The 17,640-nt window shown below is 49.3% G+C and overlaps 1 protein-coding gene across 9 annotated transcripts in view; it reads left to right on the plus strand.

The window, feature by feature from the left end:
* The window catches only part of BAHCC1 (BAH domain and coiled-coil containing 1), a 116,353-nt gene that overhangs the window by 61,098 nt on the left and 37,615 nt on the right, over positions 1–17,640 (plus strand). For 8 of the 9 annotated variants that reach the window (XM_083489759.1, XM_083489762.1, XM_083489758.1 and 5 more), the window contains 3 exons: positions 10,106–10,285; positions 14,750–14,872; positions 15,469–17,166. In XM_083489759.1, coding sequence (XP_083345885.1) covers positions 10,106–10,285; positions 14,750–14,872; positions 15,469–17,166 — 2,001 coding nt within the window. The remainder of the gene's footprint in view (positions 1–10,105; positions 10,286–14,749; positions 14,873–15,468; positions 17,167–17,640) is intronic. The other variant, XM_083489761.1, reaches the window with a different exon arrangement.

Genomic DNA, 17,640 nt, shown 5'->3' on the forward strand with positions numbered 1-17,640 from the left:
CCAGGGCTGATAGAGTTGCCTCAGTAACATGGGGTAAGTGGGGACAACCTGGGCTTATCCCATTCCCCGGTTTCCGCCCCATTCACTTAATGATCTGGCCGCAGCGGTGGGGTCCCTTCCCCGAAGCCCAAATAAAGCTGCCAAACGAGAGTTTCAAAATAAAAAAACACAATGGAGCAATGATGTCTTGAAATATGGTCTTAAAATGTGGTTGGAGGTTATTTTTGGCAGTAGAGGGGACGTTTGGGATGATCTGGAGAAAGGGGCATTGCCTCGAAGAGCGAGGGGCAGCTGCAATATCCCGCAGCTCTCAGTGGCCAGTTAGATAACTTCATCCAAGCCTCAGTGCAAATTAGCCTCTTCCCTTTCGCACAGACTGCAGAAGCTGAGCTGTTTGGAGAGGAGAGAGTTTGAAGCTCAGAGCCCAGGACACCCCAAATATCACACACACTCTCGCAGAAAAGTCATGCAAGCCTCCCACTCTCAGCTAGCCTGCCGTCGTCTCTCACCAACTTCCATGCTCTTTTTCATGCTGGAAATAAGATGGCAGACGGGCTGTGGATGGACTGAGGGGCACCAGCCAAGGCATGTGCGGGGCAAGGAGTGCATGGCTTTGGGGCAGAAAGGGGCGTTGCGTATTCATGCCATGGGAAGACTAGGAGCCCTGGGCTTCTCTTGCGGGTGGGGGGCGCCTAGTGACACCTGGAAGGTTTTAAGTGGGAAATAACAGCCACCTTTTGGGTCAGAGTTGAAGGGCATTAGTGTAGCTATGAATGATGGGAAAGGAGCCCAGCCCCGAGGGAGCAGCAACTGATAGCTCAGACTGAGTACTGTAAAGCCTTGGAATAAGGGATGCTGTAGCCCTGGCTCGGTATCCTATTAGTGTCCAGTCTGGAGCTGATTGCTTTGTTTAAATATGATTCACTGGTGGCTCCACTGATTCACATCAGGAGATCCTTAGGTGCGGCTAGCAGAATGTATCCATTACAAAGCAGCTGAACTTCAGTCAGACTTTTCAGAACATTATTATCTAGCTCCAAGGAAAACCTCCCTCCTTTGGCCTAGCTTACAGAGCAGGGCTTGTTGCCTCAAACACCTTGTATTTAGGGAGAGGAGGTGTTGCTCCCTTGGCACAAGTGAAATTAAGCACACCACTGCTTCCAAACAATGCCTCCCCTAGCTGGCACATTTTTCCACTGGGCTGGCCACAGCTTGGCCAGAGGACAGCTGCTGTTCTTGGTGCCTTTCTGCTGGCTGTACACTTTTTTCCCGTGCACTTTTCTTGAGTCGTAATGTCTAGAATCTGCAGGATCACAAAACCTTGCAACAGTTTGTCCCTGCCCTGGACCAGAAACCACCAACATACCTCTCTGTGAACTCGAATTCCCTAAGGTAATTTGATTGGGCACCTTCTTCCAGCCCTTGCAAGTTGAAATCAGGCATCCGTGTGGGAGTTCCTGATCCTTCCGAATGAAGACTGGACTTCCTCATCCACAGTTGCCCAGAGTACCACATGCACTACTTTTCAGCAGCGCATCATCTGCCCCTGTTGTGTGTTGTGAGGCCCGCCCTGGAGATTGGCACAACAGTTAAGGAAATCCCTATTCAGAAAAGGAGATGAAGAGAGTGGCTGCTTGTCCCACAGTTTTGGGGTTCTGAAAGTTGGCTTTAGGCTGAGCTGTTGTTGATTGCTGTTTTATATGAACATATTTTTTTTGTCCTGGTCTGCTTCTGCATGCAAAGTGCCTGTTTTTGACCAGGACCTGTGCTTTGCTCTTATTTTAGTGTCAGGGCTCAGCTCTGGCGTACGGGAAGCAAATATGAGAGTGAGTCCAGTGGGTGGTTTGGGAACAATAGGTACTGCAACATTCTGAAGCAAATGAGTAAACCTGATTTGTAGTCTGGATGAGACACCACTGTAAGCCTCATTTAGGGCACACATAAATAAATTATAAGAACATCAGAAAAGCCTTGCAAGATCAGACCAGAGGCCCACCTAGTCAGCCCACAGTGGTTCGCAAGCAGGTTTTGTGTGCAATAGCACTTTCCCCATCTTGTTTTCCCCATGCTGCTTCTGGCAGTAGAGACAGAACATAGCAATTGTGGCTAGTAGCCTCTGACAGACTTAACCCTCCATGAATTTGTCTAATCCTCTTGTGAAGCTCCAAGCTGGTAACCATCACATACAGTAAATAACTAAAGGAAGGAATGAGTGCCACTGAATTTGTGCAAAATGGTTTTTCCTCTTCATTTTAAAAAAAGAGAAAGCAACCAACAGCCATACATCTGTGGTTGGAGTTGCAAACAGGCTGAAAGACTCAAGACTTCTTCCTTTAGAAACCTGAACACTTTCCCCTTCCTTGTCTCCTTACTCTGACATCATGAATGAATTTATGGTAATTCTTGCCCAGTGGTGAAAGGGGGAAAGTCCCCCCCCCCCAGTGTTGTTTTTAAGGTGGAAATTCCTGTTTCCTGCAACTCATTTGAAGGGTTGGGGAACCAGCATAGCCTCGTTTTTTCCACAGACAGTGGTGGATGGCGTTCCTCCTGGTCATAATGGTTTGCTTGCTAAGATATTTGGATTCTGCTTCTATGAGGATTTTATAAGGATTCAGATTATTATTTTTCCTGGTTTCCAGTGGCCAGAGAGAAGTAAAATCCCCTGTAGAGCTCTGGTTTACTGACTAAAACCACAAAGAGTTTGAATCAATGGAAAAACATGGGAAGCAGTTGCTTTCTCAGCCTTTGTTGTGTTACTCAATGGATATTCCTTTCCTAGACCTGCTTTTGCCTCCTGCGTCCACATCTTGTAATGATGTAAAGCAAACTGAATTTCAAGAATTTAGTGGGATTGGACCTGGAATTCCCTTTTATACAGGCAAACTTTACAGTCAACAATAGCTTTGAGGAGATGGATGCTGTGCTTCTTAAAGCCATGGAATTACAAAAGCAGGGTAGGGTGGGAGTTGGGGGCAACTGAGCCTCAGTGGGCCCAGCAAACGAGATCCACCCCACCTTCCTTGAAACTTTGGAAACTTCTATGCTGAAAAAAGCAACCTGATCTGCAGAAATCATCTGGCGTTATCACTTGCTAATCCCTGCAGATCCCTAAGATGTTGCTAAAGGCACAGGTGCAGAGCCCAGTAAAATAGTTGGAAACCCTTCTTCGCCAGCCATGTTGCCACCAGACCCCAAGAGAGCCTTTTGAAATTCAATTTGAAAGGCAAATTTATCACAGCAACTATCTGCAGCAAGCCCACAGCTCTTACGCACATTTAACTTGTGCTCATTCAGCTTGGCAATTATACGGGGGGGGGGGGGTGGAGAGAGAAAGGGGCAACCTTCTGGGGGGAAAAGACTTTGGCAATCCCACCCGCCATTGAACCCAATGTGTTTTCACCTTACACAAGTTTTAGGTGCGTATCCCCAGAACCTAAACCCTGTATAAGTTGTGGGTTTACTGTATGCACCAACAAGCTGTGAATTGCTGGTCATGTGAATTAATACAGCAGGAAAACAAGGGGACAGCGCCAAAACTACAGGTGTGGAAAGGAAGGAGGTGGAGACTCAAAATGATTTGATATCAAAAAAACCCAGTAGGTTTAGGATGATACTTTTATCATGTATGGAATAATATATCTTGTCGGCCTCCTTCCTTAGGGTCATTGCGTCCCAGAAGCAAACATCTCCATTCAGTTATGTGTTTTCCCCCTTTCCTTTCCTCTCAATTATTGTATTTTTGGCTCGAAATGACTGGGAGGAGGGAGTTGCCCAGAGATGCGTTTCCAGTTCATGGGATCCAGGGGCTCCAAGCGGAGCGCGAGAGGTTTGGCTAAGGATTTGGCTGTTTGAGGAGTGGGTGGGAAACTGGAGAGGAGCTGATCAGCTGCAGAGTCAGGGGAGCAGACACTGCCAGCAGCTTGTGACTCACAGGCTGGGAAACGCTGGCAGGCGTGAGAGAGCTGAGGCGGGGGGCTCCGTTCTCAGGGAGACGCAAGCCAAGGCGCCGCACCACGGCTTCTCAGATAGGCTCGGCCTAGAAACAGGAACCGCCTCCCTCCCCATGCCAGGACCAACTGCTCCTCTCCTCCGTTCCTATTTATCCGGTCTCCTAGGCAGCTCGGCCTGAGAGGGCAACTCTTTTGCCCTGAAACGGCTTCAGAGTCTGTGGGGGCTTGGATACATGGCGGGGGTGGGGAAGTTTATTTTCTGCAATGCATCCTGGGTTTGTCTTAGGCCTGGTAGTACTGCCCATACTCCACACACAGCTGTGGAAAAGCGGGATGGGAGAGGACAGGGAGAAGTACCGTAGCAACCACAGCTGCTGGAAATGGCACCGATTCAGCGGGATGGGGAACCGTGGGACGCAGAATGCTGTGTGGTCTGAGGCTGTGCTGCCAAATGGGTGGAGGTGCTAGGAATGCATGGCCACCGGCTTCCTGATTTGAAATTGTAGCTGCAGATAAGGTTGCTTGTTGAAGGGGGGAGCTGTAGAGCACAACACTCCAGAGCCAGGCTAATGGTGGTGCAGGCCTTGCTTTTTAATTGTCAGCTGTTTATTATACAGTGGTACCTCGGGTTAAGGGACATGGGTGGCGTTGTGGGTTAAAGCACAGAGCCTAGGACTTGCTGATCAGAAGGTCGGCGGTTTGAATCCCCGCAACGGGGTGAGCTCCTGTTGCTCGGTCCCTGCTCCTGCCAACCTAGCAGTTCGAAAGCACGTCAGAGTGCAAGTAGATAAATAGATATCGCTCCAGCAGGAAGGTAAACGGCATTTCCGTGCGCTGCTCTGGTTCTCCAGAAGTGGCCTAGTCATGCTGGCCACATAATTCGGAAGCTGTATGCCGGCTCCCTTGGCCAATAAAGTGAGATGAGCACCGCAACCCCAGAGTCGGCCACGACTGGACCTAATGGTCAGGGGTCCCTTTACCTTTACCTTTTACCTCAGGTTAAGTACTTAATTCGTTCCGGAGGTCCGTTCTTAACCTGAAACTGTTCTTAACCTGAAGCACCACTTTAGCTAATGAGGCCTCCTGCTGCTGCCGCGCCGCCACAGCACGATTTCTGTTCTCATCCTGAAGCAAAGTTCTTAATCCAAGGTACTATTTTAGCGTTAGCGGAGTCTGTAACCTGAAGCGTATGTAACCCGAGGTACCACTGTAATGCTAGGTGTGTGACGGGACAACGGGGGGGGGGGGGGAGGAATTTGGCCAGGAGCTTCTACAAGCAGGCTAGTTGTACGCCGATCAGCAGTTTTGCCTGTAGCCCATGTAAAGTGGGTTTGGGCATGTGCACAGGTGCTCATTGGCCCCAACCACTCTTCTGAGTTCCAAGATTGAGAGAGGTAATTAAACCTGGTACTGATTTCTTGATTTATGGATTGTTCTAGCGGTACTTCTGTGCTAGCTGTTCACTCTGGAATAACCACATCTTGTTCACTTGCTTTTACAGAGAATCTATATTATAATGTCACCAAATCATTGCCCTCGTGTTTTCTGCCGCTTTCAGGCTCTAGAAAAATAATAATCACATTTTGGGGAAAGAGCACTCGCTTAAGGTGTAGATTGTGTTAGCAATACGTTTCCTGTTTTTTGTTTGTAAAAAGTGTGGTTTTAATGTGTGTTTGTTATTTAAATATTTATAATATGCACTTCCTTGTGTCAAGGTGGTTGGTAACATACAAAATGCAATAAAACCAGACAATGAATGCCCATAAAACATAAATACAGTGGTACCTTGGGTTACATACGCTTCAGGTTACAGACTCCGCTAACGCAGAAATAGTACCTTGGGTTAAGAACTTTGCTTCAGGATGAGAACAGAAATTGTGATCCGGCGGCGCGGCGGCAGCAGGAGGCCCCATTAGCTAAAGTGGTGCTTCAGGTTAAGAACAGTTTCAGGTTAAGAACGGACCTCCGGAACGAATTAAGTACTTAACCCGAGGTACCACTGTATAAAGACATCAGTAAGTACTGGTTAGCTAAGAAGTGACACTCATGTTTTAAGGGCCAGCCTAAATAGTATAGTTTTCAGAAGACATCTGAAAGGCAGGGATAGTTCCTGCCAAACGTCTACTGGCAGGCAGTTCCACAGGGCAGAGCTTGCTGCAATGAAGGTTGGGCCATTATAGTAAAGGCAAACCAAACCTCAGGGATGTGGAGAAACATGAGCAGTGTCACATCAAGAGAGTGAGATTCAAGTAGTGAGTCCCATCAGCAGAAGCCCACACAAGGACTTCGGTTTGGACAATTCCAAGAACAGTTGCAGCTGGCGTACTAGCCAGAGCTTATAAAAAACAAACACTCCTGGCCACAGAGGTCTCTTTGGCCTCTACTGATAGAGGTGGATCAGAGAGAACCCTAGATGCCATACATGATTCTTCCAACCCTATCCAGAACCGGCAACTAACCTATCTCACAGACCTGGGCACCACCTGCCCTCAAGGCCATTTGACAGTGATATCAGGCAGGTGAACCTGTTGCCATGCACCTTCATTGGCACATCCTCACTATTACCTTCCCTGTCAGATTAAATACTGTAACTGGTTTTAAACATAAGACAAAATCATGTGTTCCGAATCTTCCCTTCTCCACCTGCATTGCTGTGTCACACCTTCTAGGATGCATACACACAGGAAAAACTATGCTGCCTCCAGAAGTCTAGAAAATCAATTGCAATTCTGATTGTTAAGTTACTGCAGGATGACAATAGGAGCTACCAGCCAAACTAGAGAGACAAACTGGGCACGCCCCTATGATGCCAAATTTCCTTTCTCAACTGGTTTGATGAACTCTTGCATTCCCAGGGGATAGCCTTCAGATCTCCACTGGGTATCTCAGACAAATATACAAAGATGTTGGTGGGAAGAAATGACGGGCATTAAAATTAAGATAAGAAAGTAGTATCCTGATCAGCCCTCAGTCATCTAATGTTATTTAATGCTCAGCATAGCAATAGTAAGGCACAAAATGGGAGATCGGCGTTTTAATTCAGCTAGGATAGCCCTTTAGTGGTGATTCCAAGGACTGGGGTGAGGATCTGTTTTTGCTTACACAATCACTGGCGTACTGTGATGCTCCAGCATGGAATTGCGGGGGGCGGGGACACAAGTGAGCTGCGTTTCCTCTTCTGGGGTTCCTTTATGACATTTGAGGCTGAGTCTGAATATTAGGGAGATATGTAACTCCTGCTAGAAAGAGAAGTGCTTCTCGCTAGTATTTCCTTTCCCATCCTCCTTCCTGCCCGAACTCTTGTGTCTTCCCACGTTCTGGGCAATTATATACCGTATTTTTTGCTCTATAAGACTCACTTTTCCCTCCTAAAAAGTAAGGGGAGATGTGTGTGCGTCTTATGGAGCGAATGCAGGCTGCGCAGCTATCCCAGAAGCCAGAACAGCAAGAGGGATCGCTGCTTTCACTGCGCAGCAATCCCTCTTGCTGTTCTGGCTTCTGAGATTCAGAATATTTTTTTTCTTGTTTTCCTCCTCCAAAAACTAGGTGCGCCTTGTGGTCTGGTGCGTCTTATAGAGCAAAAAATACGGTATCTGCTGACCTTACAAAGCCCTCTCTACTTACTGACTGCATCCCCCAGCTGAGCCCTCTAAAAAAACCCACACAACGCCACCTGGAAGAAATACGAGTTCAATAGTACAGCTTTTAGATATTCGGGGTGCGGTGCGGGGTGTTGGTATGCACAAAACAACAACAAACAGCTCTGCCGCTCCCATTCTTTTCCAATACAGTATTTTAAAATTAGGTGTCACTTAATTATTTTTTTGTCAAACTCAACAGGAGTTTAGGGATGTTATGGGGTTTGGGCATCCCTTAAGGAAGGAAGTCTGTGGCCCTGTTGGGCAGTTCTGGATCAGGTCTGAGACTCAGAAACTCCCCAGGGATCTCCTTAGTGCTCATAGGTTTGTGCTTAGCCTATGGGAGAGCCTAAAGTGATAGGCTTTTAAAGCTCTCTCACGCCACCACCGCCTACTCTGATTTGACCTAGTCTCTTCACAATGTCATGTCCAGAAAGGGACTTCCCTAGCTAGTGATCAGGCTCCCACCCCAGCTGTGGGGAGAACTGCCTTGGCCCTGCCCTTGTAACCACTTCCCCACACTCATCGCTGAGGCATCCCAGTGGGATTAGCCAGGGAGCGTGGGCTGGCTTAAAGAGAGGAGTACTTCCTGCTTTTTGGCTGGATGCCTCACCAGGCACTCGCCCACGTCAAATACCTAGGGGTAATGACTAAAAGGTCTAGGACCGTTGCCCATAGATAGAGCACAGCACTATTTGCAGGCCTGGCCGGGTGAGCTGCCATCTTTTCTGGTAAGCTTTCCCCTTCACCTTAAGCAACTGTTTCACAGGCAGAAATTTGGTCGTGATGAATTTTCCCATGATGAATTTGAAACCCTGCCAGAAAACACACACACACACACACATACAGAGAGAGAGAGAGAGAGAGATATTTTAGTATCTGTAGAGCTGGATAAGCCATTGCAGTGAGTGCCTTGGAAGCGAGAAAAGCAAAGTAGGGGAACAAGCTTACAAACATTCTGCACTGAGGAGTTTTCCATTGTTAGCTCAAGTCTTTTGCCCTAGCAGGGCCTGGAGCAGTAGCCACCCCTGAAAAAGCCAACCACCTTCAAGAGGTGCTGTTACACCTGTATAGCTGTCCTGCCATCTCACGGGTAGATACAGCCATGATCAGTAAGTACAAGGAGTCCCAAGTGTCAGCCATGGATTAATAGTATTTCCTAAATAAACTGTTCTAGAGTCAGTTCTGGCAAGAAATCACAGGCTGGCCTGTGCAGTAACACTGTGCATTATCTAGGTAAGCGAGTAATGTAATGCAGGTTTACATGAAATCATCTGCTCCCTCCCATGAACTGTGTTCTCTTCACTGAGCAGGCTATTAAATCTCATAGAGCTCCCACGTCACACGGCTCCCATGGGTATGGACTGGTGCACAAGTCGAGCTCCACTACCCTCAGGTGCTTAGCTGATGTGACAATAGCTGCGTTTAAGGTTTGCTACACTGGGGAAGTGGGTTCGGGATGTGTCTCCACAGGTATTGCAAAATGAGACGGGGTCCTCTTTCCAGTGCTTTGGAGGCCCAGTTGCAAGGAACTTGATTGCCAGAGAGTCATTGACTCAAAATGTAGGAGGACTGCGTTGTTTCACAGGAACTGTGAGCATGTTTGCACTCTATACAGTAAGCAATTTTTGAATACTTCTTTCTGGAGAACTTGCATCCATCCGGTTCATTTCCCTATGGTTAATTCTCCCTTCCTGGAGTCATTCTGGACATGGAAATGGAGGCGCTCAATATGTTGCGTCTGGGTTGTTTTCCTTTGCTCGTTCTGCAGGGCTGGTACATTTGCATAGAAGCTGCTAGTGTTGAGCTGACGTATGAGTACTGACAAGGTCACAGGCTTGTATATTCAAGGGTTCTGTATATGTGCCAGCTACTACCCAGGTTTCAAGGCCTAGTGACACATTTACCCACAGTCATTTGTTTCCTGATAAGCTTGTAGATGCACAACTATTAGTCGCAATGGATGCTCCCAGCCTTTCCTTGCTTGTATGCATCTAGATACCACACTCAGGAGATGCATCCAGTTTATGATTCTCAGAAGTCTTCGATGGGGATTCACATTAATACCAGCTCCTTCCTTGGAGTAGACAGCAGGCAGATGATATTTGCTCACCAAAGCTTGCCAGATTGAGTGGGAAACTGTGTTTTTGCATCCAGGCACTGCGTGTAAAAGCACGTAGGTGGGCCTTCACATCTGCTGGAAGTGTTTTCTTTCCTCCTCAAGCCCGGTTCCAGGGACAAACATTTCAATGAACTAGGATTTTTATTCGATTATGATGAGCTAGGTCTTTGAGCAAAAATATGTATGGTGCTATTGCATAAATGTTGCTTTCAGATTAGTGCTTAGGTATTTTATTTGCAAAGTAGCGCACTGTACCATGAGCCTATGACAAATCGAGAACTCAATAATTGCTACTGTAGAAAGTTTGCTGATCTTCATGCTGTCCATCCATATGCCGACACTCTTTCTTTTTCCTCCCTCTCCCTTCTCTCTTTTTTGTGTGTGTGTGCATCTAGCAGGAAGTGGGTTGATGGGCAACTCACCTGCCTCGTCTTTTATGGGCAGCTTCCTCAGCAGCAGCTTGGGTTCAGCAGCACCGCCACACCCCACAGGCCCGGCGTCATCCCCATCGGAACCAGCCTTCCGCGGCCCCCACTCCGGCACTTCCCAGATTTGGTTCTCACACTCCCATGAAGGTAAAGGGGTTTGATGGAATTACTCAACGCTGCCTTGGTGGAATATCCAGAAGCACATGGAAGAGGGGAGCGGTGCTTCTCAATTCCTATAAATCTCTCAGTTCTGCCTGTATTCTATATGTGCACAAATTAAAAGTTCCAAATAATAAAGCCAAGAGAGCTGGAATTCTGTGCTTTGACTGCTCACATTCTGCTAACAGAATAAATTATGAAAACCAATACGTATATATAAATGTCCTTAATTCATATATTAGTCCTGTCTCTCTATGTATATGGTATCTTCAAAAATGCAAGTTTTGTGATGGCAGAACAAGATGAATTGGTACAATGGCATACGTGGGAAGTGCGGAAGGAGGGAGAGGTAGGCATGCAGCATATGGATCTTTTGGGATTGTGGAGACTTGCATTTGCTGCCCAACCATCCATATTGTCACAACCACAAGGACTAGTAACATGACTTTGAAATAAAAAGAAAAGAAGACGACCAGTATTTTTGTACCAGGCATCCATAGAATATTTTGTGCATGTCAAATTGCAGAAGATACATGACCTTGTTTAGGGAGATCCCAGCATTTGTGGAAGAGAATGGGCCTCATTAATATTGACTCGAGTTTAATTCCGTATCATTGCATGCCCCATTCTTAGGAAGGAGGGGGAATAAAGTGTCAGAAAGGAACATTCTAGCCCAGGGACCAGGCCTATCTGTTTGAGAGCCGGTGTGGTGTAGTGGTTAAGAGCGGTAGACTCGTAATCTGGTGAACTGGGTTCGCGTCTCCGCTCCTCCACATGCAGCTGCTGGGTGGACCTTGGGCCAGTCACACTTCTCTGAAGTCTCTCAGCCCCACTCACCTCACAGAGTGTTTGTTGTGGGGGAGGAAGGGAAAGGAGAATGTTAGCCGCTTTGAGACTCCTTCGGGTAGTGATAAAGCAGGATATCAAATCCAAACTACTCCTCCTCCTCCTTTTTGTCGTCTTCTTCTTCTTCTTCTTCTTCTTCTTCTTCTTCTTCTTCTTCTTCTTCTTCTTCTTCCTACTCACCATTGCTTGAAACTCTTGCTGCCTAGTTGTAACTCCCTAAATGAGAGTTGGGGAACCTGCCACCCCCTCAAGATGTTGCTGGACTCCAGCTCCCTTCATCCCCAGCCAACATGGTCATTGGTCAGGGATGATGGGAGCTACATTGAAACAACATCTGGTGGTCCAAAGGTCCCTCATCCCTTGTTTAAACTGTCCTGTCATGGAAGCCCAGAGGTGGGGCCTTCCCCTTGTATATATGCTGGCAGGGTGCTAGAGAGGGAGAGGGATAAGTAAGCAGGAGGGAACAATGGGGTTGTTTGCATTTTCTTCTCACTTGTGAGCTAACATTTTCCTTCTTTTTAGCTGCAGGAATTCCCCTAACATTTCCCAACTGGCCCCCTACTCCCTTCCGTTTTTTTTGTTTTAATTGAAAAAAGGAGGAGGAACTTGGAAAATACTTTTAAGAATGAACTTGCTGCAGTGGGGTTCCCAGCTTTGCTGCCCCTCACTCCCACCAAACCACCCCTTATCCTGGCCCCAAATTCCCAGCCAATGCTCCCAATCTCCCTCTCCAGTTATTCTGTCCTTCCAGCCTTAGCTTGCGGGTGCAGGAAAGAAAAAAAATGTCCCGTTTTTGTGTTTCATGTGTGACCCACAGCCCTCCCCTGGGGGGGGGGGAGAGAACTAGTCTCCCCCGTTCCCCAGCAGTCTCTGCTCCCAAACCACAGGTCTTCCTTGAACCCCCTCCCTCCCTGCCTTGGTCCCATTCCTGGCCGCCCCAGCCGTGCTGCGATGATGCTCGTCCCAACTCTAGCTACCCTAATTCTTCGCAGTGTGCTTTCTTCGCTTCTCCCTCTGTGTCTCCTGCGGTGACTCGCTCTCGCTGAGCCCTTCCCCCAACATCCTCCCCTCCGTGCGAGATGCAGAAAGTTCAAGTGTGAGCGGCAAGGTGCTGCTGGCACGGTGCCCTGGCAGCCGGCCCGACTGCTAGTTTGAACGGCTGCCAGCTGGCTTCCGGCATGCTGGGGCTGCTGGGAGGGGGGGGGTCGGGGTGCAGGCAATGCTCTCGGCATCATGCTGACGGGCGGCCTGTCCGGGGGTGGGGGTGTGTGGATGGGGGTGGGGCAGCGGGGCTGAAAGTGCTGGTGTGTGGCTGACTGGGGAGATTAACTTGGGCAGACAGAGAGAGAGAGAGAGAGGAATAAAGAGAGTTGGCTGCCTCTTCCTCCTAGAGAGGAGTCAAACAGACAATGGCGACGCTCAGACAAGGGTGCAGGTTAGGGTGGGAGCCGTTGGTGGCTTGGCCTGACACGCTGCACGTAGTGATTGCCACCGCTCTGATCCTAGCCCTGGGAAGCTGTGAGTCACCAGCGAAAGGAGCGTGGAAAAACTTTTCCTTGGGACTCTGCTGTGTACAGTGTCTGAGGAGATGTCTGTTGGGATTATTTGGGCTAGCTCTCATTATTATTAGTCATCTCTATAAATTGCAGGCATATATATATACACACGTATATGTGCTCTTAGTAATGCAAAGTCTTTTCCATTCTAATTTTCAGGACGACAACCACATACCTATTAATATAGTTCAACATACTAAATAAAAAGAAAGAAAGAAAGTGAAATACTGTCTAGCTCAGTGTTTCCCAAAACTCTGGTCACTGGCAGTTTTTGAACTACAATTCCCATCATCCCTAACCACCAGCCCTGCTAGCTCGGGGTGATGGGAGTTGTAGTCCGGAAACAGCTGGAGACTGAAGTTTGGGAAAAGCTGGTCTAGCTGAATGCACGCACCTAACCCCCCCCCCCCCAAATTAATAAAGTACATGGCGCTTTACTTTTTAAGTGGTACTTTTAGTTTTCTTCTCTCAGAGCAAACAAAAACTTTGTTCTTGTGTTCACCAGTTTAATCCTACCAATATTAAACACCCATCTTTTTGGCCAATCCTTCAAATTGGTTTCCTTACTCTGAATTGTAGCAAGAGGCAGTTTCAGTTTCTGAAGTGCTTATAGTAGCAAGCATTCCTGTATTCTCCCCCAAATCTCTAGTTTGGTTTTAGTTTTCCCTTTTTTTAAAAAAATGCACATTGCTGTTCCATCTCACAATATTAGTGAGATGTGTCACCCCTGATTGCTCTCATTTTACTAAGGAGGGAGCTGAGGTTAAGTTGCACAGAGTTGAGGTATTTATCTAAAGTCACTGCAGATGAAGTCTCTGGAGGAGCCAGGAACTGGGCCCACGTCCCCCTGAGCGTTAACATCCAAAACCCAGAGCTAGCGTTCGTCAAGGCTGCAACAGGCTGTTCACCTTGGTGCCCATCAAAACGCTTGGCTCTCCCCTGCCTTCCCTCCCAAGTAAAATCCTTAGCTGCAGCATTTGACACCTTGACCCAGACATAGACTGGCAGGAAGCCAGGAGGATACAATCCTAGTAAAGGTTGTAAAGTCAGTGACTGTGTTTATTTCATGCCTCTCTGGTAACTGCTGCACAGGAATGGATTCAGGTGCATATGGTAGCTCCAGGTTCTTTAAGATCTGGGCTATTCAAGTTAATATTTGAAGAAGTTTCTAGCCTGCAGAGAGACCCCATCAGTGTGGGCCTGAGAGCATGTATTTTTTCAATCCCTTCAGCAGCTCCGCATTTGCCCCAGACGGCATATTCACTTATTCATTGCCTGACCCCACCGGCACATTTCCTCCTCTACCAATCCCATTTATCCATTCTCTCTATCGATTCTCAAAGCATTATTATTGTTGTTGTTATTTATTATTAATTTATTGGTAAAGCTGAAACCATGATGTGGAATAAATTATTGCAAATAAACATAGAGGTGCTTGATTTCCATAATTAGTCACCCTGGTGCAGAACTTGATTTATTTATTCCTACTGTATTTATTTAAGCACAGGAGCATGCCCCAGCCTTGTGAAGAGGCAAGCGGAGGTTTTTTGACCCCCCCCCCAACTGCACATAATTGTGGGACTAATATTTGAGATATCCGTGCTAAATTTTATGAAGAACCCAGTGATTCATCAGGATTTTCTTGTGCTCATGCTATAGGGTGTTTTTATTCCCCCAAATAGCCTTTGTTTCATGTGATCCCCCTTCCCAAAGAGTCCCGTGGGAACGTCTTCTGCCCAGCCTAGCACCAGAGGAGTTTTCTGCTGTGGTACCAACAATTTCGGACTACCTTTCTATTCACCTCTTGCTGTTTGAAAGCCAGATATTTCCCAACACTGAGCACTGGGTGTTTATTTGGACTGCCATAATAAAAATCTGTCTTAACAAATGTTTTGAATATCTTTCCCCACCCACCCACCACTGGCAGTCTACTTTTGACATTTATGGTACATAGAGACAGATCAGACTTAAAGGCCCAAGCCAGGGACTTGACTACACGACCGCTGTGTTGTGAAGCCAGCATTTCATTCCTCGCTGCCTCTTGTTTTAGCTCCAGGTTACCCGAGGTTCTCCGGGAGCTTAGCATCCACTTTTCTTCCCATGAGCCACTTGGATCACCATGGAAACAGCAACGTCCTGTATGGCCAGCACCGTTTCTATGAAAGCCAGAAAGGCAAGTGTTGAGTCATGGTTGGGATTGCAGGGAAACGTGCAGATACGCCCTTCTAAAGGGGTAGAAGAACCACTACAAAGTCCGGTGCCTTATCAAGGGCACAGTTTGGGAGGCAGTTGCACAGAGAGGGAAGGGAATAAGGAGTTGGTTTCTCTGTGACTGAAGGGCATCTGAGGCCAATGCCACCATCCCAGCACAACATCTTTAGTCTCTGCCTTGCAAGTGGCACAATTCCTAAAAGAGAGCTATTGCAGCATGCAAGCAGGAGAGGCTAGAACCTTTAGACTTCCTTGGGCAACAAGGCATGGGGGATATTATTATTATTATTATTATTATTATTATTATTATTATTATTATTATTATTATACCACCCTATACCTGCAGGTCTTAGGACGGTTCACAACATAAAACCACAATATGCAAAATACACAATAAAAATAAAAAGAAGAACCCAATAAAACCTTCTGCTCCCCAACACATTTTAAAAGGGCATTGGATGTCAATCAATATTTATAGGGGAGGAAGAGATGGGGTGTTTGCCTGGGGCATTATTTCTCGAAGGAGACGCTTCCTAACCACTTTCCCTCTTTCTCCAGACAATTTCTACCTGCGGAACCTACCGGCTCAGCCCACCCTACTGTCAGCCAATCACAACTTCCCCAGCATTGCCCGGGCCGCACCAGGACACCCCATTGGCTCCTGCAGCCGGGACCGGGAGGCAGGCCACGGGCAAAAGTGCCACAAGGACTACGAGCGCTTTGTGCTGTCCAAGGGGGACAAAGGGGCCAAGGGCGAGGGGAAGGACCGGCTGGCCGAGGAGGAGGCGGCGGCCAAGGAGCGGCACAAGCTGGGGATGCCCATGACGCCCGAGGCCAACTGCAAGGAAGGGGCTCCCCAGCGGGGCTCCTGCGACAACCGCCCCAAGCACCTGCCCTCCTGCCTGCTGAGCTCCAAGGTGCTGAACGGCGACTCGGGCAAAGCCGTGCTGCCCAGCTGCGGCGGGGGCATCCTGCCACGCCACGCGGGAGCCCAGAGCCGCTGTGCCAAGGACCTCAGCCACCACGAGCCCCCCCAGTCCTACAGCGAGTGCCTGGAGCGGCGTCAGATGCTGCACCACTCGGTTTCCTACACCGTCCCGTCAAGCCTGCCCACCGGGCCCCCGGCCTTGAGCACGACCACGGGCAGTTTCCCCTGCCTGCAGCTCCACTCCAGCCCTGACGGGATGTGCCCCCTGCAGGATAAGGCCGGCCGGGAGCTGCGGATCAGCGGAGCCACCTTTGTGCCTTCCGTAGGCCACTTGACTGACAAGAGCCGCTCCTTCCAGGTGCCCTCTGAGCCCTGCGAGGGGAAGGAGCGCCCCCACGACGTGGGCCCCGAGCACCCACCCCCTTATGGGAACCACCCTTTCTCTCACCTTAAGGTGGAGGGCAAAGCCGAGCGGCGGCTGGACTGGCCGCAGAATTCCAACGCGGCCCGCCTCAAAGGCCTGGAGTACCTGAACAGCACGGGCTCCGACGGCCATTTTGGGAGCTTAACCCACCAGCCTAAAGGCGGGCACTTTGAGATGGTGCCCCCTCAGGACTGTGCGCGGCCTAGCCCTCAGGAGACGCTGTGCAAACTCAGCCAGTCCTGCTGCACTTTAGACAAGGCCCCCAAGGAGCCGCCGACGCCCGGCACCCAGAAAGTGGCCCGCATCCGCCACCAGCAGCACTTGCAGACGGAGATGGAGCAGGCCGGGGTCCACGCAGAGTCCAAGCGCAAGTCCATGGAGCTCAGCTCTCTGGGCTACAACGGGCCGCACCTGCCGCCGTGGCCGGTGCAGGGCCAGGGCCCTCCTCCTTTGCCCATGGTGGAGGAGAGGAAAAGCTCCTACCTGGACCCTTTCAGCAGCAGCCTCCAGCAGGCCGCGCTCATGACTCAGGGCTCGGTGCTCACCCAGGAAATGCAGGCGCCGCCCGACGACGTGTCGGCCATGAAGAACCTGCTGAAGTACAGTAACCAAGCACTTATCGTGGGGCAGAAAGCTCCTTTCGTGGGACTAGGCAGCCTCAAGGGCAGCTGCGCCCACCAGGACGGGGGCAAGTTTCTGGGCGCCAAGGGCCAGCAGGAGATGGAGCGCCCGGACTGCGCCCGCAGCAGGGAACACGAGCTGGGACATGGGGACGGCGAGGTGCGCCAGCCTCCCGTGGGCATCGCCGTAGCTGTGGCTCGCCAGAAGGATACGCTTAGCCGGCCCGAACCGGCCTACGGCTCCAGCTCCAGTCGGCAGAGCAGGGCTGCCATGGGGCTCAAAGGTAAGATGGGGGGGGCAACTGCAACAAAGTCCTTGTTTGGGGGACAGGGCCATTGACCCCTCCCCAACATCATGCTGTCCCTGATGTCTACAGACCTGCATTGCGGGCGCCTACATGCACATAACCACTAAACTAGGGCTCCCCAGACTTTTGGTGTTGATGGGCACATTTGCAAACTGTGGTCAGCAATACTCACATGCCCATGTGTGCAACCACAGCCCAGCAAACACCACATACTGTTCTTTGGGTCTCAGTAGAATGCTTATTTTAAACCTATTTTCAGTGGGGAGGGGGACCCTGTGGGTACACATGCTCCCGTAGGCAGCACCTTGGCACCCCCTTCTCCAGGCGGTTGGGGGATCCTGAGCAGTCGGGAATGCACACCCATTCAGTTCCCTGGTCTAGACAACTGCAGTCCCCAGCATGTAGGCCCTACATGGGTCTGGGTCGGTTAACTGGAAGAGATGCAACGCC

Source organism: Podarcis liolepis (assembly GCF_965112155.1).
Source record: "Podarcis liolepis genome assembly, chromosome: 2".
Classification (NCBI taxonomy): Eukaryota; Metazoa; Chordata; class Lepidosauria; order Squamata; family Lacertidae; genus Podarcis; species Podarcis liolepis.